The sequence below is a fragment of the Ciconia boyciana genome, chromosome 30 (genome assembly GCF_034638445.1).
Source record: "Ciconia boyciana chromosome 30, ASM3463844v1, whole genome shotgun sequence".
In the NCBI taxonomy this organism is placed as follows: domain Eukaryota; kingdom Metazoa; phylum Chordata; class Aves; order Ciconiiformes; family Ciconiidae; genus Ciconia; species Ciconia boyciana.
The window spans coordinates 1001323-1028446 of NC_132963.1; the positions used below are offsets into that span (position 1 = coordinate 1001323).

The 27124-nt window shown below is 66.7% G+C and overlaps 4 protein-coding genes across 7 annotated transcripts; 1 reads left to right on the forward strand and 3 right to left on the reverse strand.

Annotated features, from left to right (window-relative positions):
• Window positions 1–121: 121 nt before the first annotated feature.
• Window positions 122–6206, reverse strand: LOC140644979 (uncharacterized). The gene is made up of 9 exons (XM_072848169.1): window positions 6066–6206; window positions 5904–5977; window positions 5102–5153; window positions 4918–5003; window positions 3734–3809; window positions 3248–3393; window positions 1912–2050; window positions 775–898; window positions 122–243 (listed from the first exon to the last, which is right to left on the reverse strand). Exons 1-9 carry the CDS (start codon window positions 6147–6149, stop codon window positions 122–124), a joined length of 903 nt encoding a protein of 300 aa, XP_072704270.1. The 5' UTR covers window positions 6150–6206.
• Window positions 6207–6645: 439 nt separating this feature from the next.
• LOC140644980 (uncharacterized) lies at window positions 6646–13705 on the reverse strand. The gene is made up of 9 exons (XM_072848170.1): window positions 13663–13705; window positions 13522–13565; window positions 10896–10959; window positions 9412–9686; window positions 8488–8550; window positions 8298–8330; window positions 7716–7741; window positions 7074–7172; window positions 6646–6782 (listed from the first exon to the last, which is right to left on the reverse strand). The coding sequence occupies exons 1-9, from the start codon at window positions 13669–13671 to the stop codon at window positions 6646–6648; spliced, it is 750 nt and encodes a 249-aa protein (XP_072704271.1). The 5' UTR covers window positions 13672–13705.
• Window positions 13706–13921: 216 nt separating this feature from the next.
• Window positions 13922–21281, forward strand: LIN37 (lin-37 DREAM MuvB core complex component). 4 transcript variants are annotated; one of them, XM_072848144.1, is made up of 9 exons: window positions 13922–13975; window positions 15784–15830; window positions 16409–16472; window positions 17136–17186; window positions 17665–17694; window positions 17800–17885; window positions 18672–18832; window positions 20241–20314; window positions 21045–21281. In XM_072848144.1, the coding sequence occupies exons 2-9, from the start codon at window positions 15797–15799 to the stop codon at window positions 21124–21126; spliced, it is 582 nt and encodes a 193-aa protein (XP_072704245.1). In that variant the 5' UTR covers window positions 13922–13975; window positions 15784–15796; the 3' UTR covers window positions 21127–21281. The 4 variants fall into 4 exon arrangements, with proteins under 4 accessions (XP_072704245.1, XP_072704244.1, XP_072704242.1 ...); XM_072848141.1 differs by lacking the exon at window positions 13922–13975 and adding an exon at window positions 14742–14765; XM_072848143.1 differs by lacking the exons at window positions 13922–13975; window positions 17665–17694 and adding an exon at window positions 14731–14765.
• A 200-nt stretch (window positions 21282–21481) lies between these two features.
• Window positions 21482–26584, reverse strand: PSENEN (presenilin enhancer, gamma-secretase subunit). Its single transcript, XM_072848171.1, is given in 8 exon segments — window positions 21482–21500; window positions 21987–22092; window positions 22095–22145; window positions 22148–22183; window positions 23159–23191; window positions 23194–23262; window positions 25821–25881; window positions 26469–26584. Coding segments are annotated over 7 exon segments (375 nt in total). The 5' UTR covers window positions 26469–26584.
• Window positions 26585–27124: the final 540 nt, after the last annotated feature.

Here is a 27124-nt window from a genome sequence, read left to right on the forward strand (position 1 = left end):
CCCCCATCTCCTCCTCTCCCTCTCCTCCCCTTCCCTCCTCCCTTCCCTCCCCTCCCCCTCCATTATTAAAGCCCCTCCCCCTCAGACACCCCGGACCCCTCCCCTCCCCCCGCCCCCCAGCTCACCCCGGGGGGCTCTCCCAGTGCTCCCAGTGCTCCCAGTGCTCCCAGCGCCGCCGCAGCCGCTCCCCTCCCCGCCAGCGCCACGGGGGCCCGGCCCAGCCCGGCCTGCGCCGCCCCACGCCTGGAAATGGGGGGGAGGGAGGGGGTCAGGGGGCACTCCCAAACTGGGGGGACCCCCAACCCCCCCCCCAAACCTGAGAAACCCCCAAGCCCCACCCCCACCCCAAATTGGGGGGAACCCCCAAAATTTCCAGGATGTCCCCCTCCCCCCAAGCCCATCCCCCAACCCACAGGGGACCCCAAAATTGAGGGGAGGGGAACCCCAAATTGGGGGGGCCCTAAAGTGGCATCGCCCCAAGACTGACATCACCCCCAAAGTCCCCTCCCCCCAGCCTCAGGACACCCCCACCCCCTCCCAAAATTTGGGGGGACCCCAAAACCCAGGTGACACCCCCAAACCCCGCCCCAACCCTGAGCCCCCCAAATCATGGGGACGCCCAAATTCCCCTCCCCCCGAATCACGGGGTTTTGGGGTCCCCTGGGTTTGGGGGGCTCCGAGGGGTGGGGGTACTAAGGGGTTGGACCCCCGCGGTTTTGGGGACCCCCGGTTTTGGGGACCCCCCGGTTTTGGGGACCCCGCGGTTTCGGGGACCCCCCTGGGTTTTGGGGACCCCCCGGTTTTGGGGTGCCCTCACCCGGGCCTGCAGTGGCCGCAGTTGCCCCTTGAGGGTCCTGGTGGCCCTGGCCAGAGCCTGCAGCCGCCGCTGCCGCCGCCCCTGGGGGGGGGGGACACCCCAAAATCAGGGGCTCCCCCAAAACCCCTCCCCGCCCCCCAAACCTCACCCAGGTCCCCCAAATTCTCCTCCCCCCCTCCTTGAACCCCCAAAATCCTCCCTAAGACCGCGCCCCCACCCCCAGGCGTCCCCGTCCCCCCAAATTCTCCCCTCCCCTGAACCCCAAAATCCCCCCCAAAGCCCCCCGGACCCCCAAATCCCCCCAAACTCCCCTGGGCACCCCAAGAGCCCTCCCCGAACCCCAAATCCCTCATGGGACCCATAAACCCCGCCCGGTACCCCAAAACCTCCCTGGCCCCCCCCGAACCCCCAAATCCTTCGTGGTCCCCCTAAAATCTTCCTCTGAACCCCTCAAACACCCCCAAACTCCTAAACCCCCCGAACCCCCAAATCCCTCCTGGCCCCCCAAGCTCCCCCAGGACACCCCCAAACCCCCGGGCCCTGCCCTGAACCCCCAAATCCCCCCCACAACCCCCAAAATCCCCCCCTGAACCCCCAATCCCCCCAGACACCCCCCAAACCCTCCAGGCCGCACCCCGAACCCCCAAATCCCCCCAAATCTCCCCTGAACCCCCAATCCCCCAGACACCCCCAAATCCTCCGGGCCCCACCCTGAACCCCCAAATCCCCCTGAACCCCCCAGGTCCCCCAAACTCTCTGGGACCCACCCCGAACCCCAAATCCCCACAACCCCCCCTAAAATTTCTCCCTGAACCCCCAATTCCCCTCAGGCACCCCAAAAATCTCCAGGCCGTGCCCTGAACCCCAAATCCCCACAAACCCCCCAAAATCCCCCCTGAACCCCCCACTTCCCCCAGACACCCCCAAACCCTCCAGGCCCCTCCCTGCACCCCCAAATCCCCCCACACCCCCAAATCCTCTCCTGAACCCCCAAATCCTCCTCTGAACCCCCAATCCCCCCTCAACCCTCCCAGCTCCCTCTAACATCCCCCCCACCCCCCGCACCCCAAATCCCCCCGAACCCCCAAACTCACCACCCGCTGCCTCTCACGGTGCAGCCGACGCCGCAGCTCCCCCAGGGCGGGTTTTGGGGGGCCCCCGGCCCCGTAATTCTTGCACCCCCGGGCCAGCGCCCTCCGGGCCCCCGTCAGCCCCGCAGCCTCCAGCGCCAGCCTGGGGGGGGTACAGGGGGTCCCCAAAAGGTCCCGAGGGGGTTTGGGGGTCCCCAAAGAGACCCAGCACCCATTTTCGGGAGCACTGGGGGGGTTTTGGGGTTCTCTGAGGGGCACAGGACCCTGTCTGGGGGCCTCAGGAGCTTTTGGGGGACTTCAGGGTTTTGGGGTCCCCAAAAGGGACCCGGGGGGTTTGCAGGTCACTAAAGGGTCCCAGCACCCAGTTTGGGGGTCCCAGGGGGTTTTGGGGTCCCAAGGAGCCCCGTAGCCATTTTAGGGGGCCCTGGAGGGGCAGGCGGGTCCCCAAAGGACCCGCACCCCAATTTGGGGGGACCCAGGAGATTCTGGGGAAACTTTAGGGTTTTGGAGTCCTCAAAAGGGTAAGGGAGAATTTGGGGTGACCAAAAGGTGCCAGCACCCAATTTGGGAGGGACTTGGGGGTTTTGGGGTCCCCAAAAGGGCCGGGGGGTACCAGGGGGGAACTCGAGGGATTTTGGGGTCCCCCAATAGCCCCAGGTCTTGTTTTGGGGGGGGGCATAGGGGGCCCGGAGAGGAACAGGGGTCCCCAAATGCATTTTGGGGGCACACGGGGTGTGGGGGGGGGTCTTGGGGTCCCCAAAGACTCCAGCACCCACTCTGGGGGGCCCCCAGGGTGTCTGGGGGGGGCCTGGGGTGGTTTTGGGGTCCCCAAAGAGCCCCGCCGCCATTTTGGGGGGGCTCTTGGAATCCCCAAAGCAGCCAAGAGCCATTTTGGGGAGCCCGGGGGGATTTTGGGGTGCAGGGAGTCCTGGGGAGGGGTTTGGGGTTCCCTGGGGGGTTGGGGTGCACGGGGGGTTTAGGGGGTCCCTGGGGAATTTTGGGGTGCAGGGGAATTTTGGGGTGCAGGAGGAGCCCCTGGGAGCTTTGGGGTACAGGGAAGGTTGGGGGGTCCTTGGGGAGGGGTCGGGTGCACGGGGGATTTGGGGTCCCTGGGGTGTTTTGGGGTGCAGGGGAGGTGGGGGGCATCTCTGGGAGTTTTGGGGTGCACAGAAAATTGGGGGCAGTCCCTGGGGGGGTGCAAGGGAGGGGTTGGGGGTCCCCGGAGGGTTTTGGGGTACACAGGAGGTTGGGGGGTCCCTGGGGGGGGGGGTGGGGGTTCCGTGGGGGTTTTAGGGTACAGGGGAGCTTGGGGAGTTTTGGGGTGCAGGGGAGGCTTTACCTGGCGGCCCGCTGGCTTTTGGGGTCCCCCCCCAGGCGCTGGGCCAGCTGGCGGCGCAGCCGGGCCAGCCGGGGCCGCAGGGGGTGCAGGCGGGCGGCCAAGGGGGGCAGGCGGCCCCACAGCCCCCCCACAGCCCCCCAACATTCCTGCGGGGAGGGGGGGGGCACCCCCAGAGCCGTCAGCGAACCCCAAAACCGCCCTACGTCCCTCCCCCGCCCCCCAGCTGCCGCCCACCCCCCACCCCCAATGTGCCCCCACCAGGGGTCCCCTGAATTCCTCCTGGCCCCCGAACACCCCCAGCCCCCCAAACACCCCCAGCCCCCCAAAGCCCCCTGCCCCCCAAAACTGCCCCCACCCCACCCAAGACCCCCCGACCCCAAATTCCCCCCCCCAGAAGAGCCGCCAGCCCCCCAAATGCCCCCGGCCCCCCAAATCCCCCCCGGCCCCCCGCAATGTCCCCCCACCCCCCACCTCCCCCTTTCTCACCCGGATGAGGCTCTTGATGGTGGGCGGGGCCTGGGGGTCAAGGTCAGGGTCAAGGTCAGGGTCAGGATCAGTTTTCCTATAAAGCACAAAAACATAACTCCTGCCAGGCCCCGCCCCTTTGCTTAGGCCACACCCACTCTACCAAGCTCCACCTCTTCACGTGGCCCCACCCAACCTTAGCTCCACCCCTTAGAAAAAGCCCCACCCCCACCACCAGAATCTCCCTGCCCTGGGAAGAAAGGCCAAGCCCCACCCCTTCTGTAGCCCCGCCCCCAGAAAAAGCCCCACCCCATTGTCTAAGCCCCACCCCCACCTAAGCCCCTCCCCTTTTTCATAGTTTGCCATGGATCTCACTGGCTCCTTACCCTGCCCCCAAGCCTTGGCCACACCCCCAGAGAACAAGCCCCACCTTAATCTCTAGGCCCCACCCCCAGTCTTAAGCCACACCCCCAGCCCTTCCCCATACACAGCACCTACTTATTAGCCCCACCCCCAAAGAAAAACCCCGCCTCAATACCCAGGCCACACCCCCAGAAAGAAACCCCACCCCCACAGCTAAACCACACCCCCAGGAAGAAACCCCACTCCTGGGCTTAAACCACACCCCCAGCCCTTCCCCATAGGCAGCACCCCCTTTGCCCCGCCCCCACAGAACAAGCCCCACCCCAATCCCTACACCCCGCCCCCAGGAAAGCCCCACCCCCAGCACCTAAGCCCCACCCCCAACCCTTCCCCATAAGCAGCACCCCTCTTAGCCCCGCCCCAGCCCTTGGCCACTCCCCCGCGGTTAAGCCCTGCCCCCAGCCACACCTTCCCCACTACTCCTCCCCTTAGCCCCGCCCCAGCCCTTGGCCACACCCCTGCGGCTAAGCCCTGCCCCCAGCCACACCTTCCCCACTACTCCCCTCCCCTTAGCCCAGCCCCAGCCCTTGGCCACTCCCCGTGGCTAAGCCCCGCCCCCAGCCCCTAGCCACACCCCGCACTACTCCCCTCCCCTTAGCCCCGCCCCAGCCCTTGGCCACTGCCCTGCGGCTAAGCCCCGCCCCCAGCCCCCCCCCCCCCCAGCAGGGCCGGCCACCCCCACCCCCACTTAAGCCCCACCTCTCCCCCTGACCCCGCCCCTCCTCCGGCCACACCCCTCCCCAGACCACGCCCACCGCGAGGCCACGCCCCCGGGCACTCACGGCGGGGGGGGCGGGCGGGCGCTCTCCCGGGCCAGCAGGCGCAGGGCCCCCAGCACGGCCCCGGGCGGGTGTCGGCCCAGCAGCGCCTGCGGGGCACAGCGGGAGGGTGGGGGGGGCGCCCCGGGGGCACCCCGAGGCCGGGGGGACCCCGGTATTTGGGGATCCCCCCCCGACCCCGACTCACCTCGGCCGCCCGCAGCCAGCGCTGGTTGGCCACTGCCATCAGGGGCTGCGTCCTGCGGGGGAGAGTGATTGACAGGGGACGGTGATTGACAGGGCGAGCAAGGTGATTGACAAGCGAAAGCAACACAACAGTATTCAGACAAGTGATTGACAGGTGTCAGTGAGTGGTGAGCCAGGATAATGAAAATCAACGTGACTGACAGGTCAGGGTGATTGACAGCTCCTTCCTACTGACCAGCTAAATTGATCAATAGAGTGATTGACAGGTCATGAGTGATTGACAGGCCGGCAGAAACTGCTGCATCGGCAGCGAACAACGCGTGAAAAACGTTTGATGTGTTCGTCAGTGATTGACAAGTCGCCATTAATCGATGATCGTGATTGATGGATAATTAAAGAATGATTGAAGAATGATTGGCAGCTTCAGAATGATTGACGGATCAGTAATGATTGACAACCCAAAACCAACTAATATGTCAGAAAAAAGGAGCAATATAGATGTGATTGGCAGCCTAAAAATAATTAATAGCGGCAATTGATGGCTTAAGAATAATTTGCATATCTGTGATTGACACGAACGGAGCAGCTGATTGACAAGTATCTACCGTGATTGACAACCGCAGCTGTCAATCAAAGTCAGAGATTGACAAGGAAAGCTCCACTGATGAGCGAAGAATGATTGACAACTGGGAATGATGAGCACCAACAAACACAGGATGATTGACAAGGAGATGATTGACAGGTAAGGAATCACTGATAAGATGATTGACAGAGGCATAATTGACAAAAGGGGCGGGGCTTACTCGCCACGGGGGCGGGGCTCCAGCAGCTCCTCCAGCGCCTCCGCCCGGATCCTGCAGACGGCCCGGACCGACGCCTGCGGGGGAGGAGCCAGTCACTGCACGCCCCGCCCCCCCCGAGCCCCGCCCCCTAACCCCGCCCCCCATAAGCCCCGCCCCACTCACCAGCACCTCCGGCTCCATCCCCGCGGCGACGGCGGCCGCCAGCTCTGGCTCCGCCCCCTCCCGCCTACTGCAACGGGGCATCATGGGAAAGCCACGCCCCTACGGGGAGCCCCGCCCCAACGCCCATACCCCACCCCCAAGGGGAAGGCCCGCCCCTAGTGAGGAAACCCCGCCCCTGCCAGGAAGCCCCGCCCCTGGCTCCACCCCCACAGGGAATCCCCGCCCCTGGGGAAGCTCCACTGCATCCTCCAGCCTTGCCCACCCTGGAAAGCCCCGCCCCCACCAGCAGAGGCTCCACCCACAGCCACACCCATACCAAAAGCCCCACCCACAGTAGTAAGCTCCACCCCTCTTCACCCACACCAAGAGCCACCACTCCCCTACAGATAAGCCCCGCCCACACGGGGAAACCCCGCCCACACTCTCCCACAGCCCCGCCCACCCCGGGAAGCCCCACCCCCTCCCCACCCAGCAACCTGGTTCTCCCCTTGGGCACCCCGCCCCGCCCCCTTAGGGAAGCCCCGCCCCCACGGGGTGAAGCCCCTCCCACCCCACCCACAAGCCCCGCCCCCCACGTGACTCACCCTGGGGGCCGCAGGGCCTCCCGCCCCCCGCAGCCGCTGCCCCTCCCGCGCTGCCGCCCCTCCAGCAGCCGGAGCTCCGCCCCCCGGCGAAGCCCCGCCCTCCGCCGGCTTAGCCCCGCCTCCAGCGCCGCCTCTGTGGGGGGGGAAGAGGGGGGGCAGAGAAAAGGGGGGGTCAGGGGACACAGGAGCCCCCCTGCCCCCCCAACATGGGACCCGGGCACCTGGGGGGGGTCCCCAAAACCCCCCCAGCCCCCCCAAAAAGCACCCAGGAGTCTGGTGCCCCCCCCAGCCCCCCCAAAATGGGACCCAGGCGTCTGGGAGCCCCCAACCCCCCCCAAAGGGGACCCAGGTATCCAGGGAGTCCCCAAAACCCCTCAAACCCCCCAAAAAGGGGCACCAAGTATTCAGGGGTCCCCCCACTCACCCAGCTCCAGAGCCGCCTCCTGGGCCCCCCAGGGCCCCCTCCAGCCCCCCAGTTCCTGCCGCAGGCTGGACACGGCCTCTCGCAGCGCCGGCCCCGCCCCTGCTGGAAAGGTCAAGGTCAGGGGACGCGCCCCCCCTTCCCCCCAAACACCCCAACACCCCTTTACCTCAAAGACCCCCCCAAAAATCCCCGCACCCCCCAAAGCCCCCACCCCCTAAACATCCCCCACCCCACCCAAAACCTCCCCACCCCCTCCCAAAATTTGGGGGACCCCCACTTGCTCCCCCCTCATTGTGGCCCCCCCCAATTTGGGGGAACCCCAAACCACCCCCTCACCTGAGGGGACCCCAGCAGCGCCCCAGCCCCCCCAAATCCACGCACACCCCCAAATCCCTCTACCCCTCCCCCAAATCCCCCACCCCCCCCAAAAATTTGGGGTCCCCCAACTTTTTCTCCCCCCCCCCCAATTTGGGGAACCCCAAAACACCCCCAACTGCAAGGACCCCCAAAACTCCCCACCCCCCGACCCAGGGTCCCCCAAATCCCCCTGCAGCCCCCCAAATCCTCCCCCATCCCCCAACCTCAGGACCCCCAAACCGCCCCCACCCCTCCCCAGAGCCCCCCAAATCCCCCCCCCCCTCACCTCCATCTCCTGCAGGTGCCGGTACCTGCACCCGAGTTAAGGAACAAATTGGGGGGGAAGATTTTGGGGACCCCCGGTGTTTGGGGAGGTCTGAAGGGAAATTGGGAGCCCCCTCAGGGGACTTTAGGCTGTTTTGGGGGGGCCCCAGGGGATTGGGGGGGGCTAAGGGAAACGAGGCATCCGATGGATTTTGGGGGGCCCCAGGGGGGGCTTTGGGGCACCCCATTAATTTTGGGGTGCCCTGGGGGGGATTTCGAGGTGTCCCTGCCGGTTTTGGGGTGCCCCTGAGGTGCCCAACACATTTGGGGGGGGGCCCCCTGGGGATTTTGGGGGGCCCCCCCGGGTTTTGGGGTGCCCCCTGGGTTTTGGGGTGCCCCCCAGGTGGGTTTTCCTCCATCTCGGGGTGCCCGTGGTGCATTTTGGGGGTGCCCCCCCCCCATTTTGGGGTATCCCTGAGTACTTTGGGGTGCCGCTAATCAATTTGGGGGTACCCCTCTCAACTTTAAGGTGCACCCCCAAATTTTGAGGGCTCCCCCCGGGTTTTGGGGCCCCCCCCCCAGTTTTTGGGGTGCTGCGGATACCAGAGCAGGTTCCCCCGAATCTTCTGCACGTTCCTGTGGGGATAAACCCCCCCCCACAAAGGATCAGGTCCCAAATATTGGGGTCCCCCCCAGATCTTGGGGTGTCCCCCTGGATCTTGGGGTCCCCCCGGATCTTGGGGTCCCCCCCTGGGTCTTGGGGTCCCCCCTGGATATCGGGGTCCCCCCTCACCGCGGGTGCCGGACGTGGCGGGTGACGAATTCCCAGATGGGGGCGCAGGACCCGGAGCACAACCTGGGGGGGGGGGAAAAATGGGGGTCAGGGGCACCCCAAAACCTTCCTGGGGTCCTCCCCCACCCCAAAGGGACCCCAAAAAAAAAACCCAAATCCCTCTCAGGGCCTCCCTTCCCCAACTCCAAGGGGACCCCAAAACCCCCAGGGACCCCAAAACCCCCAAGCCCCCACCCCAGGAACCCCCAACTCCAAGGGCACCCCAAAACCCCCAGGGACCCCTCCCCACCCCAAGGGGACCCCAAACCCCTCCTGGGACCCCAAAACCCCCCAGGCACCTCCCAACCCACCCCAAGGGGACCTCAAAACCCCCAGGGACCCCAAAAACCCCCAAGCACCCCCTCAGAGACCCCCAACTCCAGGGGGACCCCAAAACGCCCCAGGGACCCCCTAACCCCCCCAAGGAGATCCCCAATCCCCCTCAGGGCCCCCCAACTTCAAGGGGACCCCAAAACCCCCAGGAACTTCCCAACCCACCCCAAGAGGACCCCAAAGCCCCTTTAGGGATCCCCCAACTCCAAGGGGACCCCAAAACCCCCTCAGAGGGCCCCCCCCCAACTTCAAGGGGACCCCAAAACCCCCAGGACCCCTCTCTACCCCAAGGGGAACCCCAAAACCTCCCCGACAAACCGGATCAGCCTCTCTGGAGGCTCCTGGGGAGGGGGCCCAATTCTGGGGGGCGAGTCCCCAGTCATGAGGGGAGGGTCCCGTGAGAAGGGGGGTCCCGTGAGGGGATCCCAGCCCCGGGGAGGAGGGGGGGGGGGTGTCGATCCCGGGGCTCCCCCCCCTGGAAGCAGCCGGTCCCGCTGCGGCCTCTCCCCGGTTCCCGGGGGGTTCGCGGGGGTTCCCCAGGGGGGTTCCCACCTGCGGAGGACGGGCCCGGGGGGAGCGAGAGCGGGCGGCAGCTCCATCTCGGCCCGGGCCCACCGAGCCAGCGCCGCCTCAGCCGCCGCCATGGTGAGGGGAGCGAGAGACGAGAGGAAAAAGCGCGGGAAAGCGGCGGCGCCGCGGGGCACGACGGGAGTTGTAGTCCCGGCGGGTAATGGCGCCCTATGGCGGCGCGGGGCATGACGGGAATTGTAGTCGTGGAGGAGCGCAGCGTCATGGCGGGTGTTGGGCGGCGCGGGGCACGGCGGGAGCTGTAGTTCCGGAAGAGCGAGGATACAATGGGGGCTCTATGGGGGGCGCGGGGCATGATGGGAGTTGTAGTTCCGCGCCTGCGCCGCGCGGGGAGAGGGGGGGTGATGGGAGTTGGAGGCGCCAAGGCCGGCCGCCATTACGCTGTAAAGGTACGGGGGGGTGAGGAGGATTTGGGGGTGGGGGACCCCAAAAGGGGGGCCCCAAGGGACTGGGGGGATCAGGGTCGCCCCTCCCCCAAGACGGTTTTTGGGGTGTCATCGCTTTATTGTCCCCCCAAATTTGGGGGGTCCAGCAGCGCTGCCAGGAGGCTCTCGACGGCCCTGGGGGGAGAAAAAGGGGGTCAGGGACCCCCGTGGGGGAGGGGAGGGGCACCCCACAGTTGGGGGGAGGGGCACCCCACAAGTGGGGGGCACCCCAAAATGGGGGAGGGGCCGTACCGCAGGCGTCCCCGCAGCGCCCGGCGTCGGCCCCGCAGCAGCCGCAGGACGGGATCCCCGGCGTGTCTGGGGGCGGGGTGAGGGGCCGCCCCATAAGTGACCCCCGGACCCGTAAGTGACCCCCCGGACCCATAAGTGACCCCCAGACCCATAAGTGATTCCTCTTAGACCCATAAGTGACCCCCAGACCCATAAGTGACCCCCGGACCCATAAGTGATCCCCCTGGACCCATAAGTGACTTCCCTGCCCCATAGGTGACACCCCAGACCCCTAACTGATCCCCCAGCCCCATAAGTGAGACTCCCAGACCCATAAGTGGCCCCCCTCACCCATAAATGACTCCTCTTAGACCCATAAGTGACCCCCCAGCCCCATAAGTGATCCCCCAGACCCATAAGTGACCCCCCTCACCCATAAATGACTTCTCTTAGACCCATAAGTGACCCCCCCAGACCCATAAGTGACCCCCCAGGACCCATAAGTGATCTCCCGGACCCACAAGTGACCCCCCCACACCCATAAGTGATTCACCCAGACCCATACGTGATGCCCCGGACCCATAAGTGACCTCCCTCAGACCCATAAGTGACACCCTGGACCCATAAGTGATGCCCCGGACCCATAAGTGACCCTCCCAGGACCCATAAGTGACTCCCCCAACCCATAAGTGATGCCCCAGATCCACAGATGAACCCCCCAGACCCATAAGTGACCCCCCCAGACCCAGAAGTGACCCCCCCGGGCCCCCCAAGTGACCCCCAGCCCCTCACCCAGCTCCTGCTGCAGGAAGTCGCTGGCAGCCGCATCCTGCCCCACGGCTCGGCCCCACGGTGCCTGCGGGAGACCCAGCCCCCTGGCTCCGCCCCCGGGCCCCATCCTGCCCCATGGCTCAGCCCCATGGCTCAGCCCCACATTCCCATCCTGCCCCATGGCCCCATCCTGCCCCACAGCTCAGCCCTATGGCTGCACCCAGCCCCACAGCTCAGCCCCACGGCCGCGTCCTGCCCCATGGCTCAGCCCCACATTCCCATCCTGCCCCACGGCTCGGCTCCCCCCCACCCACCTGTGTTAGGGCCCCCGGGGCATGCTGGGAGCCCCGCCCCCTCGGCCGCAGAGCATCATGGGAGTCACGTGACTTCAAAGATGGCTCCCACCGCAAAGCATCATGGGAGCTGAGCCTCTCTGGGGCCTGCCCCTGCCGCAAGGCATCATGGGAGCCGTCGCTTGTAGGTTGCAAGGCATCGTGGGGGTCATGTGACTTGAAAGATGGCTCCCGCTGCAAAGCATCATGGGAGCTGATCCTGGTTGGCCTCGGGGCTTCACGGGAGTCACATGACTTCAAAGATGGCTCCCGCTGCAAAGCATCATGGGAGCTGAGCCTCTCTGGGGCCCGCCCTCGCCGCAAGGCATCATGGGAGCCGTCCATCATAGGCCTCAAGTCATCACGGGAGTCACATGACTTCAAAGATGGCTCCCGCTGCAAGGCATCATGGGAGCTGTCGCTTGTAGGCCGTGAGGCATCGTGGGAGTCACGTGACTGCAAAGATGGCTCCCGCCGCAAGGCATCATGGGAGCCACGCTCCTCCTGGGCCATCCCTTGGCGCAAGGCATCATGGGAGCCGCTCCTGGTTGGCCGCAGGGCCTCACGGGAGTCACGTGACTGCAAAGATGGCTCCCGCCGCAAGGCATCATGGGAGCCGCGGCTCTCTGGGGCCTGCCTCTGCTGCAAGGCATCATGGGAGCCGTCGCTTGTAGGCTGCAAGGCATCGTGGGGGTCATGTGACTTGAAAGATGGCTCCCGCCGCAAAGCATCATGGGAGCTGCTCCTGGTTGGCCTCGGGGCTTCACGGGAGTCACATGACTTCAAAGATGGCTCCCGCCGCAAAGCATCATGGGAGCTGAGCCTCTCTGGGGCCCGCCCTCGCCGCAAGGCATCATGGGAGCCGTCGCTTGTAGGCCGTGAGGCATCGTGGGAGTCACGTGACTTCAAAGATGGCTCCCGCCGCAAGGCATCATGGGACCCTTGGCGCAAGGCATCATTGGAGCCGCTCCTGGTTGGCCGCAGGGCCTCACGGGAGTCACGTGACTGCAAAGATGGCTCCTGCCGCAAAGCATCATGGGAGCTGAGCCTCTCTGGGGCCCACCCTCGCCGCAAGGCATCGTGGGAGCCATCCATCATAGGCCTCAAGGCATCACGGGAGTCACATGACTTCAAAGATGGCTCCCACCGCAAAGCATCATGGGAGCTGAGCCTCTCTGGGGCCCGCCCCTGCCGCAAGGCATCATGGGAGCCGTCGCTTGTAGGCCGCAGAGCCTCGCGGGAGTCACGTGACTGCAAAGATGGCTCCCGCCGCAAAGCATCATGGGAGTCCTCCCTCGTCGGCCGCACGGCATCACGGGAGTCACGTGACCTCCAACATGGCTCCCGCCCGGGGGGCGGCTCCCAGGAGGCGGAGCCGAGCGAGGCCCCGCCCCACGGGGGCGTATCCAGCACGGGCTCCACCCCCCGGCGGCCCAAGCGCCATTGGAGGAGGGGGTCGCCGAGGGCGGGGCCGATCCGTGGCTCCGCCCCCCCGTGTGGGCGTGGCCGGGGGGGGCAGACGCTGCTGCCGAGCAGGGCGGCGCTGGGGGAGGGGCCGGTTGGGGAGGGGCGGAGCCCAGATCCTGGCCCCGCCCCACCCCACCCCAGAGAGACCCCGGGCCCGGGGGAGCACTTGGGGTCTGGGGGGCACTTGGGGCGGTTGTGGGTCCAGCGGAGCACTTGGGGGTCTGGGGAGGAACTTGGGGTCTGGGGGGCACTTGGGGGCCAGGGGAGCACTTGGGGGTTGGTTGTGGGTCTAGGGGAGCACTTGGGGTCCAGGAAGGGCACTTGGGGGTCTGGGGGGAACTTGGGGGCACTTGTGGGGCTGGGGGGCACTTGGGGTCTAGGGCGGGCACTTGGGGACAGCTGTGGGTCTAGGGGGCACTTGGGGTCTGGGGGGCACTTGGGGTCCAGGGAGGGAACTTGGGGGTCTGGGGGATACTTGGGGGTCTGGGGGAGTCCAAGGGGGGCAGTTAGGGGTCTGGGGGGCACTTAGGAGTCAGTTGTGGGTCTGGGGGACACTTGGGGGGCAGTTATGGCTCCGCGGGTGCCAGTTAGGGGTCCAGGGGTTACTTAGGGGCAGTTAGGGGTCGGGGGGCCACTTAGGGGTCCCAAGGGGGCACTTGGGGGTCCAGGGTGGGAACTTGGGGTCTGGGGGATACTTGGGGGTCCGGGGGGGCACTTGGGGGGGGCAGTTAAGGGTCTGGAGGTGCCAGTTATGGGGCCGGGGGGCACTTAGGGGGCAGCCATGGGGCCGGGGGGACACTTGTGGGGCAGCTATGGGGCCGGGGCATCCACACCTCCCCCCCCATTACCTTCTCCGCAGCAGCCGGGCCGTCCGCTCCTCCAGGCCGAGTCCCTGCGGGGGCGGACATGACGTCATGGTGACGCGAGGTGACGTCGTGGGGTCCCCCCCAACCCCCGCCCCACACTTATGGGGCGCCCCGAGGCCTCACCGGTTCCATGGGGCGGCCAGGCCGCGGCCGCCCTTCCCATCAGCCCCCGCGCGTTGCCAAGCAACGGCGCCTCCATTTCCCAGCAGCCCCCGCGGCGCGGCGCGAAATGGCGGCCGGCCGCCTGCCCCCAACATGGCGGCGGACTACAACTCCCGTCGTGCCCCGCGCGGCCTCAAGGCACCGCCTCTCTTCGCGCCCCCCCCCTTCCCCTTCCTGCGGCGGTGATTGGTCAGCGGGCGGTGATGGGCGGGCGCGGCGGCCAATAGGGGGCGGGAGCGGAGGGGCGGTGGGGAGCGGCGGCGGCGGCGGAGCGGTGAGGAGATGGGGGGGCCCCTATAGCCCCCTATAGCCCCCTATAGCCCCCTATAGCCCCTCCCATAGGGGACCCAGGCGTCCGGGAGACCCCGTAGACCCCCCCATAGGGGACCCAGGGGTGGAGCTGACACCTATAGGCCCCCCACCCCCTATAGGGGACCCAGGAGTGGGGGTGACCCCTATAGACCCCCCATAGGGGACCCAGGAGTTCGGGGGCCCCCTATAGATCCCCCTTCCCCGCCCATAGGGCACCCAGGGGTGCAGATGACCCCTATAGCCCCCCGTCCCCTATAGGGGACCCAGGCATCTGTGTGACCCCTATAGATCCCCCCACCCCCCATAGGGGGCCCAGGGGGAGATGACGCCTATAGACACCCCCCCATCCCCCATAGGGGACCCAGGCCTCCAGGTGACCCCCAAGACCCCTATAGCCCCCCATAGGGGACCCAGGCGTCCGGGTGATCCCTATAGATCCCCCACAGCCCCCTATAGGGCACGCAGGGGTGGAGATGACCCCTGTAGCCCCTCTCATCCCATATAGGGGACCCAGGGGTAGGGGTGACCCCTATAGATCCCCCCCATAGGGGACCCAGGCAGCTGGGTGACCCCCAAGACCCCTATAGATCTCCCCATAGGGGACCCAGGAGTGTGGGTGACCCCATAGACACCCCCCCCTCTGCTATAGGAGACCCGGGGGGGAGCTGACCCCTATAAACACCCCCCTTGTTCCCTATAGGGGACCCAGGCATCTGGAGGACCCCTATGGATCCCCCCCCAACTCTCTATAGGTGACCCAGGGGTGGAGATGGCCCCTATAGACCCCTTTCTGTCCCCTGTAGGGCACCCAGGTGTCTGGGCAATCCCTATAGATCCCCCCCACACCATCTCTATAGGGGGCCCGGGAGTGGGGGTGACCCCCAAGACTCCTATAGCCCCCCCATAGGGGACCCAAGTGTTTGGGGGCCCCCTATAGATCCCCCACGCATAGGGGACCCGGGGGGGGAGATGACCCCTATAGACACTGCCCCTGTCCCCTATGGGGGACGCAGGCGTCTGGGTGCCCCTTATAGATCACCTTATCCCCTATAGATCCCCCCGTTCACTATAGATACCCTGTCCCGTATAGATCCCCCCATCACCTATAGATCCCCTCTGTCTCCTATAGGTCCCCCGTGTTCACTATAGATCCCCTGTGCCCTGTAGATCCCCCCTGTTCTCTATAGCGGACGCAGCCATCTGGGTGCCCCCTATAGATCCCCTGTCCCCTATGGGGGATGCAGGCATCCGGGTGCCCCCTATAGCTCCCCCTGTCCCCTATAGATGCCCCCTGTCCCCTATAGCCCCTCTCCCCTATAGGTATCCCCTGTCCCCTATAGCTCCCCCCGTCCCCCATAGGTGCCCCCGTCCCCTATAGCCCCCTCTCCCCCATAGGTGCCCCCCGTCCCCTATAGCCCCCTCTCCCTATAGCTCCCCCTGTCTCCTATAGATGTCCCCTGTCCCCTATAGTCCCCTCTCCCCTATAGGTGCCCCCATCCCCTATAGCTCCCCCCGTCCCCTATAGCCCCCTGTCCCCTATAGCCCCTCTCCCCCATAGGTGCCCCCATCCCCTATAGCTCCCCCGTCCCCTATACCCCCCGTCCCCTATAGCCCCCTCTCTCCTATAGGTGCCCCCTGTCCCCTATAGATGTCTCCCGTCCCCTATACCCCCGTCCCCCATAGGTGCCCCCCGTCCCTTATAGCCCCCTCTCCCCTATAGCTCCCCCATCCCCTATAGCCCCCGTCCCCTATAGCCCCTCTCCCCCATAGGTGCCGTGTGGCCATGCTGCCCGGGAGGGTGAAGGTGGAGAGACCCGGTGAGGCTCCGCCCCTGCGTCCCCCCGTGTCCCCCCCGTCCCCCATCGCGTGTCCCCCTGTGTCCCTGTCCCGCCCCCACTGATGTCCCCATGTCCCCCTGCCCCTGTCCCCTGTCCCCCTCTCCCCACTGATGTCCCCCTGTGTCCCTGTCCCTGTCCCCCTGTCCCCACTGATGTCCCCAATGTCCCTGTCCCCTGTCCCCTGTCCCCATGTCCCCACTGTCCCCACTGTCCCCACGTCCCTGTCCCTGTCCCCATGTCCCCTGTCCCCCTGTCCCCACTGATGTCCCCAATGTCCCCTGTCCCCCCTGTCCCCTGTCCCCAATGTCCCCAATGTCCCCAATGTCCCCACTGTCCCCATCCCCACTGATCTCCCCCATGTCCCCAATGTCCCCCTGTCCCCCTGTCCCCACTGATGTCCCCCTGTCCCTGTCCCCAATGTCCCCACTGATGTCCCCCTGTGTCCCTGTCCCTGTCCCCCGTCCCCACTGATGTCCCCAATGTCCCCCCTGTCCCCCTGTCCCCCTGTCCCCACTGATGTCCCTGTCCCCGTCCCTGTCCCCGTCCCCTCTCCCCAGACCTGGAGGCCGCCTCTGCCCGCAGCCGCCTGGACGCCGTCCTGCAGGGGCTGCTGCAGCGCAGGCAGGGGGCCGGAACCTGGGGGGGACCCCTGAAACCGGGGGGGCCCTGAAACCGGGGGTGGGCCGAAACTGGGGGGACCCCAAAACTGGGGGGGACCCCAAAACTGGGGGGACCCTGAAACCGGGGGGGACACACCAAAACCTGGGGGGACCCCAAAACCGGGGGGCGCCGAAACCGGGGGGACCCTGAAACCGGGGGGACCCCAAAACTGGGGGGCCCCAAAACCTGGGGGGGGACCCCAAACCCTCGGGGGGACCCCGGAACCTGGGGGGGACCCAGAACTGGGGGAGGGACCCCAGAACCTGGGGGAGGCAAAACCTGGGGGACCCCAAACCCTCGGGGGGGCACAAGGAAGGGGGACCCCAAAACCTGGGGGGACCCCAAAACCCTCGGGGGTCACAGGGCGGGGGGGACCCTGGAACTGGGGGGTCACAGGGCTGGGGGACCCCAAAAGTTGGGGGGGTCACAGGGAGGGGGAAGGGGGACCCCAAAACGGGGGGGCACAGGGCTGGGGGACCCCAATACTTGGGGGGATGGGTCTTTGGGGGCCCCCAGAGGGATTTGGGGGCCCTGGGAGGGCTCAGGGGTCCCGGGGGTTGGGGGGCCCTGCAGGATTTGGGGGCCCCCCGATTTTGGGGGTCCCCCGCTGGTGTTGGGGTGCAGGGAGCCGATGGAGGAGGAGGCGGGGAAGGCGCCCGGCGACGCCCTCAGCAAGTGAGGGGGGGCACCCACTTTTGGGGGGCCCTGGGGTGGGGGGCACCCCACTTTGGGGGCTCAGGGTGGGCACCCCACTTTGGGGGTCCTTGGGGGGTAAAGGGGGGACACCCCCAGTTTTGGGGTCCTGGGGGGCACACCCCATTTTTGGGGTCCCTTGGGGGGGTGACCCCACTTTTGGGGCCCCTGGGGGCGCCCCCACTTTGGGGGGATCCCTGGTGGGGAGGCGGGATATAGGGGGTCCCCAAAAATTGGGGGGGCGGGGCCTAATTTTGGGGTCCTGGGGGACACACACCCCCTTTGGGGTCCCTGGGGGAAGGGATGGGGGGCACTTTTGGGGTCCCTGGGGGGCGCTCCCCACTTTGGGGGATCCCGGGGGGGGGATAAGGGGTCCCCCCAAAAATTGGGGGGGGTCTCGGGGGGGGCCCCCCCATTTTGGGGGTCCTAGGGGGGCTCCCAACCCCCACCCTCGTTCCAGGGAGGCGTCGCCCACCGCCCCGGGGAAGAGGTGAGTGGGGGAGGGGCGGGGGGGGGCCCAGATGTTGGGGCCCCGCCCCAGATGTTGGGGCCCCCACCCCCCCCCTTTTGGGGTCCCCTCCCCTCCCCCCCCCAGGCCCTCGGGGCGTTTCTCGCAGCAGCGGCGGAAGAAGCGGCGGGAAGCGGAGGAGGGGCTGCCCGAGCCCGGCCAGCAGCGGCACAGTGAGTGGGCGCTATGGGGCTGCCCCACGGCTGCTGTGGGGCTGCCCCCCAACTGCTGCGCGGCTGCCCCACAAGTGTTAAGGGGGTTTGGGGGGGGACACGACGTTTGTAACTGTTACGGGATTGGGGTTAGAGTATCGCTCCGAAGTGCTATGGGGCTGCCCCACGGCTGCTGTGGGGCTGCCCCCCAACTGCTGTGGGGCTGCCCCACAAGTGTTGGGGCGATGGGAGGGAAGTTTATTGCTAATTGTTATGGGGTTAGGATTGGATTATCAGGGCTAAGTGCTATGGGGCTGCCCCACGGCTGCTGTGGGGCTGGGGGAGGTCATCCTTTCACTGCTATGGGGCTGGAGAATCTCAGTTTTTAAGTGCTATGGGGCTGCCCCACAACTGCTGGGAGGAATAATATGGGGCTGGGAGGGACGCTATGGGGCTGGGAGGGATGCTATGGGGCCAGCAGCCTCCCGCCCATCCCGCTATGGGGCTGGGAAGGACGCTATGGGGCTGACGAACCCCCCGCCCATCCCGCTATGAGGCTGACAGTCTCCTGCCCATCCCACTATGGGGCTGGGAGGCACGCTATGGGGCTGGCGATCCCCTGCCCATCCTGCTATGGGGCTGGCAGTCTCCTGCCCATCCCGCTATGGGGCTGGGATCCCCCCATATCTCTCTCAGCACCCCCAACCCTCCCTCACGGGTGGGGTGGAGGGGAGCAGCTGAGGGTGGGCGCTATGGGGCAGGCTATGGGGCTGACCCCCAAGCCCCCCGCCGTGGGGCGCCCCACAGATACCTACGTGATCAAGCTCTTTGACCGGAGCGTGGAGCTGGGGCAGTTCCCCGAGGGGACCCCCCTGTACCCCGTTTGCCGCGCCTGGATGCGCAACTGCCCCACGGCGCGGGGTGGGGGGGCGGCCCCCCAACACCCCACGGCGCCGCCCCGCCCCGAGGTGAGCCCCCCAAGTGTGGGGAGATGGATGGGGAGGGGGAGGGAGTCATTGGGGTGCCCCCTGCAACTTAGGGGGCTCGGTGGGGGGGAACCCCGGTATCGCGTTATGGGGCTGAGGGGACCCCGATGTGGGGCAGGGGGACCCCAATATCTCGCTATGGGGCTGGGGGGACCCCACTATCCTGCTATGGGGCTGGGGGGACCCCAATGTGTTGCTATGGAGCTGAGGGAACCTCAGTATCTCGCTATGGGGCAGGGGGACCCCACTATCTCGCTATGGGGCTGGGGGGGCCTAATGTGTTGCTATGGGGCTGGGGAACCCCATATCCTGCTATGGGGCTGGGGAACCCCAATATCCCGCTATGGGGCTGGGGGAGCCCAATATCTTGCTATGGGGCTGAGGAGGGGACCCCAATAACTTTTATGGGGCTGGGGGACCCCAACATCCCGCTATGGGGCTGGGGGAGGGGCTGATGTGTTGCTATGGGGCTGAGGGGACCCCAGTATCCTGCTATGGGGCTGGGGGGACCCCAACATTCTGCCATGGGGCTGAAGGGACCCCAACATTCTTCTATGGGGCTGGGGGGACCCTGATATCCTGCTATGGGGCTGGGGGTTCCTTGGTGCCCCGCTATGGGGCTGGGGGACCCCAATGCGGTGGGGAGGGGGCGATGTGGGGCGCCCCTGACCCCCCCGTGCCCCCAGGGCGCCGCAGGGCATGCTGGGAAGGGGGAGGACATCTACGAGCTGCCGCCCCCGCCCCCGGGGCCCCCCGCATCCCCTCCCCCTCGGCCCTGAGGAGGGGCCCCGCCCCGACCAGGTGAGACCCCCAAGTGCCCCCCCGGGACCCCCAAGTTCCCCCCCCCCCAGTGACCCCCAAGTGACTCCCTGTGACCCCCAAGTGCGTTCTGTGACCCCCAAGTGCCCCCTGTGACCCCCAATTCCCCTCCTCTGACCCCCAGTGACCCCCAAGTGCACTCTGTGACCCACAAGTGGCCCCGAAGTGACCCTTGTGACCCCAATTCGCCCCTCTGACCCCCAAGTGACCCTGGGACCCCAAATCCTCCCATGACCCCCAAGTGCCCCCTGTGACCCCCAATTCCCCCCGTGACCCCAAAGTGCCCCCTGTGACCCCCAAGTGACCTCAAAGTGACCTAAGTGACCCCAAGTGACCCCAAGTGCCCCCGTGACCCCAAGTGACCCCAAATTCCCCTGTGACGCCCTCTGACCCCCAAGTGACCTCGCCCCCCCCGAGGCAGCCTGTGATGTCATTGCACCCTATGACATCACGCCCCTGTGACATCACCCCGTGACATCACCGCCCCGCGCCCCTGCGATGTCGCGGCACCTGCCGGTGTCATTCGTCCTGGGGGTGATGTCACCGCTGATGTCATCGCCCCGCCCCCCAGCTGCCTGACCCCGCCCCCTCGATGTCGTCGCTGATCTACAAGAACATGGAGCGCTGGAAGCGCGTGCGGCAGCGGTGAGCGGCACTGGGAGGGACTGGGAGCACTGGGAGGGGACTGGGGGCACTGGGAGGGGACTGGGGGGGCACTGGGGGGCACTGGGAAGGACTGGGAGGGGACTGGGAGCACTGGGAGGGGACTGGGAGCACTGGGAGGGGACTGGGGGGCACTGGGAGGCACTGGGAGGGGACTGGGAGGGGACTGGGGGTCACTGGGAAGGACTGGGAGGGGACTGGGAGCACTGGGAGGGGACTGGGAGGGGACTACGAGGCACTGGGAGGGGACTGGGAGCACTGGGAGGGACTGGGGGGCATTGGGAAGGACTGGGAGGGGACTGGGAGCACTGGGAGGGGACTGGGGAGGACTGGGGAGATGGAGGGACACTGGGAGAGGGACTGGGAGGGCACTGGGTATACTGGGATGGATACTGGGGGGACTGGGAACAGTGGGAGCACTGGGAGGGTGCTGGGAGCTACTGGGGCATACTGGGAGGGCACTGGGGGATACTGGGAGGGGCAGCGGGGAGATTGGGGGAGACTGGGGGATACTGGGAACAGTGGGGGGGCACTGGGTGGTTACTGGGAGGGACTGGGGGGCACTGGGGAGGGATCAGGGCGATACTGGGGGGCACTGGGGAGACTGGGAGGGGCACCGGGACCAAACTGGGGCTACTGGGGGGGGGGTGGTGTGGTGTCAGTGGGGCAGGGGAGGGGCCGACGACGTCACGATGACGTCACGACGACGCAGGTGGCAGGAGGCGGGGCAGCGGCAGCAGCAGCGCTACGGGCCCAGCCTGCGCCTCCTGCGCCTCATCTACGAGCGGCAGTAGCCCCGCCCACCCCGCGCAGGCCACGCCCCCTCAGGCCACGCCCACCCCCAGCCAACGGCCACCACGCAGCGCCCCGGCTGAGAGCAGCAAGCCACGCCCCCCCGCTGACCTAACCCCGCCCCCTGTAAGCCCCGCCCCAATAAAGACGCTCCACCCCCCCCCGCCCCGCCTCAGCCGTGGAGAGGGGTGGGTGGGGCTTCGGGAGGGCCACGCCCCCCCCCGGGAGGCGGGGCCAGCGAGCACACGTGACAGCGGGGAGGCGGGGCCAAGGCGGGTTTATTGGGGGGGGGGGGGGGAACCCCCAAACCCAGCGGAACCGCCCCAAAATGGGGGGGGGGCGGGGTGTCAGATGACGTCACATGATGTCACCGCTCCTGGGGGAGGGGGGTCAGCAGCACCCAAAACCCGGGGGTCCCCAAAATCCCCTCCCTCCCCCAACGTCCCTGTTCCCCTGCCCCTCCCCCCAATATCAGAGCTCCCCCATCCCCCACCTCACCCCCCCATTTTGGGGTCCCCCACCCCATTCTGGGGTCCCCTCCCCCCATTTCCCTCCCCTCCAATTTCAGGGTCCCCCACACCCCCTCCCCTTCCATTTTGGGGTCCCCCACCCCCGTAATTCCCCTCCCCCATCCCCCTTCCCCCCCCATTTCGACCTCCCCTCCCCCATCACGACCCCCCATTCCAACCTGCCCCTCCCCCACCCTCCCCATTTCGACCTCCCCTCCCCATCATGACCCCCCATTCCAACCCGCCCCTCCCCCCCCTTTCGACCTCCCTCCCCCTCACGACCCCCTCCCCCCCAACCCGCCCCTCCCCTCACCTCCCATCCTGCCGCTCCCCCTTTCAGGCACCTCCCCCACTCCGGGGGGTCCCTTCGCTCGGGGGAGGGGGTCCCCTCGAAGCGGGGGGGGTCCCAGGGGGTCAGGGGTGCCGAGGGGAGGGTGAAGGCCAGGTAATCGCCCAGCGCCCCCAGCTCGCCCGGCGGCTCTGGAAGACCCCGACCCAGGCCCCCAGCGCCACCCCCACAGCCCCAGCCCCAGCGCCGAGCGCCGCACGTCTGGGGGAGGGGCAGAAAACGGGGGGTCAAGACTGGGGGGACCCCCTGCACCCCGAAACCCTCTACAAAACAGCCCCCCCATAGCCCCTATAGCCCCCCCCAGAGCCCCCCCAGGGCCCCCTACAGCCCCCCCATAGCCCCTATAGCCCCCCCCAGAGCCCCCTATAGCCCCCCATATAGTCCCCCTAGTCCCCCACAGCCCCTATAGAGCCCCTATAAAGCCCCCCATAGCCCCCCAGCCCCTATAGCCCCTATAGAGCCCCCCAGGCCCTATAGAGCCCTCAGCCCCCATAGAGCCCCCCCCAGCCCCTATAGCCCCCCATAGAGCCCCCTCAGCCCCATAGCCCCCCATAGCCCCCAGCCCCTATACCCCCCCTCAGCGCCCCCCAGCCCCCATAGCCCCCCACAGAGGCCCCCCCAGCCCCCCATAGAGCCCCCCAGCCCCCCCATAGCCCCCATAGCCCCCCAGCCCCCATAGCCCCTATAGAGTCCCCCAGCCCCATAGCCCCCCAGCCCCATAGCCCCCCTCAGGCCCCCCAGCCCCTATAGCCCCCCAGCCCCATGGCCCCCCAGCCCCCATAGCCCCCCTCAGTCCCCCAGCCCCTATAGCCCCCCCAGCCCCATGGCCCCCCAGCCCCATGGCCCCCCCTATAGCCCCCCAGCTCCATAGCCCCCCAGCCCCATAGCCCCCAGCCCCATAGAGCCCCCCAGCCCCATAGCCCCCCAGCCCCATAGCCCCCATAGCCCCCAGCCCCATAGCCCCCCAGCCCCATAGCCCCCATAGCCCCCCAGCCCCATAGCCCCCCCATAGCCCCCCAGCCCCCATAGAGCCCCCCAGCCCCATAGCCCCCCAGCCCCATAGCCCCCCAGCCCCATAGCCCCCCATAGCCCCCAGCCCCATAGCCCCCCAGCCCCATAGCCCCCCCAGCCCCATAGCCCCCAGCCCCATAGCCCCCAGCCCCATAGCCCCCTCACAGCGGCGGATGAGGGGCTGCTGCCCGTAGGCGGGGCGGCGAAGGCCCTGCGGCAGAACCAGAGCACGTTCACCAGCCACAGGAAGGGCAGGAGCGCAAAGCCGCCTGCGGGGCCGCGCCTCAGCCCTCGTTACCCCCCAATGAACCCCCTGATTAACCCCCCAATGAACCCCTTAATTAACCCCCCAATGAACCCCCTGATTAACCCCCTTCGTTAACCCCCAATTAACCCCCCTAATGAGCCCCCTTCATGAACACCCCAATGAACCCCCCATACCCCCTTCATTAACCCCCTAATGAACCCCCTGATTAACCCCCCAATGAACCCCCTTAATTAACCCCCCAATGAACCCCCTTCATTAACACCCCCAATGAACCCCCCAATGAACCCCCTTCATTAACCCCCCAATGAACCCCCTTCATTAACCCCCGCTCGTTACCCCGCTCATTACCCCCGCTAATTACCCCCTTAATGAACCCCCAATGAACCCCCCAATGAACCCCCTTCATTAACCCCTGCTCGTTAGCCCCACTCATTACCCCCTTAATGAACCCCCATTAATGAACCCCCTATGAACCCCCTATGAACCCCCACTCATTACCCCGCTCGTTAGCCCCCTTAATGAACCCCCTAATGAACCCCCTTCATTAACCCCCTTCATTAACCCCGCCTCCCCGCTCGTTAGCCCCCTTAATGAACCCCCTAATACACCCCCTTCATTAACCCCTAATGAACCCCCACTCGTTAACCCCTTAATTAACCCCCTAATTAACCCCCATTGAACCCCCATTGAACCCCCCATTGAACCCCCACTCGTTAACCCCCACTCGTTAACCCCCACTCGTTAACCCCCTTAATTAACCCCCACTCGTTACCCCCACTCGTTACCCCCACTCGTTACCCCCACTCATTACCCCTAATTAACCCCCGCTCTTTACCCCTAATTAACCCCTTAATGAACCCCCTTAATGAACCCCGCTCGTTAGCCCCCGCTCATTAACCCCTTAATGAACCCCCACTCATTAACCCCGTTAATTAACCCCCGCTCATTAACCCCCGTTAATTAACCCCCCTTAATTAAACCCCCACCCGTTAACCCCCGCCCGTTAACCAACCCCTGCTCGTTAGCCCCCGCTCATTAACCCCCATTAATTAACCCCCACTCGTTAACCCCCTCGTTCATTAACCCCCACTCATTAACCCCCACTCATTAATTAACCCCGCCACTCATTAACCCCCATTAATTAACCCCCATGAAGCCCCTCCTCATTAAACTCCCATTAACTCCCCATTAATGAACCCCCTCAATTAACCCCGCCCAATTCATTAACCCCCTTCATTAATTACCCCCTCATTAACCTCCCTCATTAATGAACACCCCCCCAGGGTAATTAAGGCTGGGAGGGAAATGCATAGGGGGAATAGGGGCTGGGGGGCTATGGGGCAGCTATGGGGCACTAGAGGCGTTATGGGGGCTATGGGGCAGCTGTGGGGCGCTGGAGGCGTTATGGGGGCTATGGGGCAGCTGTGGGGCACTAGGGGTTATGGGGGTTATGGGGCAGCTGTGGGGCACTGGAGGCGTTATGGGGTGCTATGGGGCAGCTGTGGGGCGCTGGAGGCGTTATGGGGGCTATGGGGCAGCTGTGGGGCACTGGAGGCGTTATGGGGTGCTATGGGGCAGCTGTGGGGCACTAGGGGGTTATGGGGGCTATGGGGCAGCTGTGGGGCACTGGGGGTGTTATGGGGTGCTATGGGGCAGCTGTGGGGCACTAGGGGTTATGGGGGGCTATGGGGCAGCTGTGGGGCACTGGAGGCATTATGGGGTGCTATGGGGCAGCTGTGGGGCACTAGGGGGTTATGGGGGGCTATGGGGCAGCTGTGGGGCACTGGAGGCATTATGGGGTGCTATGGGGCAGCTGTGGGGTGCTAGAAGCGTTATGGGGTACTATGGGGCAGCTATGGGGTGCTGGGGGTCTTATGGGGGGGCTATGGGGCAGCTCTGGAGTGTTATGGGGGGCTATGGGACTGCTGGGGTTACCTATGGGGTGTCCAGGGTGGTTATGGGGCACCTATAGGGTGCCTATAGAGTACCTGACATGACTATAAAGTGCTATGGGGCAGCTATGGGGCACTTATGGGGAGCTAAGAGGTGCTATGGGGCAGGTGTGGGGCAGCTACAGGTGCCACGAGTGTCTATGAGCTGCTGAAAGTGGCTGTGGGGCACTATGGGGTGGCTGTGCGGTGCCTGCAACAGCTATAGGGCAGCTATAGGGTGCCTGGGCTGGCTATAGGGTCCCTATGGGCACCTAAGAGGTGCTATGGGGCAGCTATAGGGTGCCACGAGTGGCTATGGCGTGACCATAAACTGCTGAAAATGGCTGTGGGGCACTATGGGGCAGCTGTGGGGTGCCTGCGATACCTATAGGGCAGCTATAGCGTTGCTATAGGCTGCCTGAGCAACCTATAGGGCGCTATGGGGCACCTACGGGGCACCTATGGAGACCTAACAGGTGCTACGGGGCAGATATAAACCCGCTCTAAGGCCCTACGAGTGTCTATGGGGCAGGCGTGAGGGGCTGGAAGCGGCTGTGGGGCACTATGGGGCAGCTGTGGGGTGGCGAGGGTGTGTATGGGGCAGCCGTGGGGCAGCCGTGGGGCTCACCCAGGTAGTACTTGCGGCAGAGCTCCAGCTTGTCCTCGTTGGAGACGCGCTCCAGGTTCATCTGTTGGGGGGCACCGACCCCCGGCTCAGCCCTGCCCCACGGCTGCCCCATAGCCCAGCCCCCTGCCCCACAACTGATTCCTCTGGCACCCACAGCTCCTCCCCCGGACCCACGGGCTCAGCGCCCCCCCAACTCCCCCCAGCCCCCAACTGCCCCCCCCGCCCCATAACTGTCACCCCTGGACCCACAACTGCCCCACCCCCCGGACCCCCAACTTCCCCCAGCCCCATAACCGCCGCCCTGGACCCCTAACTACCCCTCCCAAGCCCCAACCGCCCCCCCAGCCCCACAAGTGCTCCCCTAGCCCCCCAACTGCCCCCTCAGCCCCATAACTGTCACCCCTAGCCTCCCAACTGCCGCCCCAGCCCCACATGTGCTCCCCGGCCCCACATCCGCCCCCAAGTGCCCCCTCAGCACCACAACCACCCCCAGCCCCACAACTCTCCTTCCCCGCGCCCCACAGCCGCCCCTCCGGGGCCAACGGCGCCGCCGGGCCCCACAGCGTCCCCCCAGCCCCCAAGTGCCCGGGGCCCCCCAGCCCCAAGTGCCCCCCAAGTGCCCCCTCACCCCCCCTGCCCGGCCGCTACCTCCGCTCCCTCCGCTCCCTCCGCACTTCCGGCCCCGCCCTCTCCCCCTGCCGCGGGGCAGGCTGGGAGCGGCAGCTCCGCCAATAGGAGCGGGCGGGGGGCGGGACCTCCGCCGCGCGGGGCGGAGCGGGGCTATCAGCGGCGGAGTGGGGGGGGCGGGGCGGGGCCAGCGCGGTGGGGCGGGGCTACGGCGGCGCGAGCGGAGCAGCGGGGCGGGGCCAGCGCGGCGGGGCGGGGCTGGAGGAGAGGGCCGGTGGGGGAGGGGTGGGGGGGGGCCGGCGCGGAGTGGGAGGGGCGAGGGGGCGGGGCTCCCACGGCGCGACCGGAGGAGCAGAGCGGAGCAAGGCGGGGGGGGGGGGGGGTGTGTGGGTGTTGGGGGGCGTGGCCAGCGCAGGGGGCGTGGCTGGAGGGCGTGGCCTGGCTCCCCGCGGGTCCCAGAGTCTCTTTATTGTGGGCGGAGCTTCCGCCGCCTTTAAATTAAAATACAATAAAAAAACAACCCCAAAAACCCCAAACCCCCGAAACCGCCCCAAAGTGCGTAGAAAAGCCCCAAACTCTACAAAGGCCCCCGGGGGGGGGGGGGGGGGGTCCGGCCCCACAAGTGTGGGGCAGGATCGGGCCCACGGGCGGTGGGGAGGGGTGGGGGAGGGGCTCCT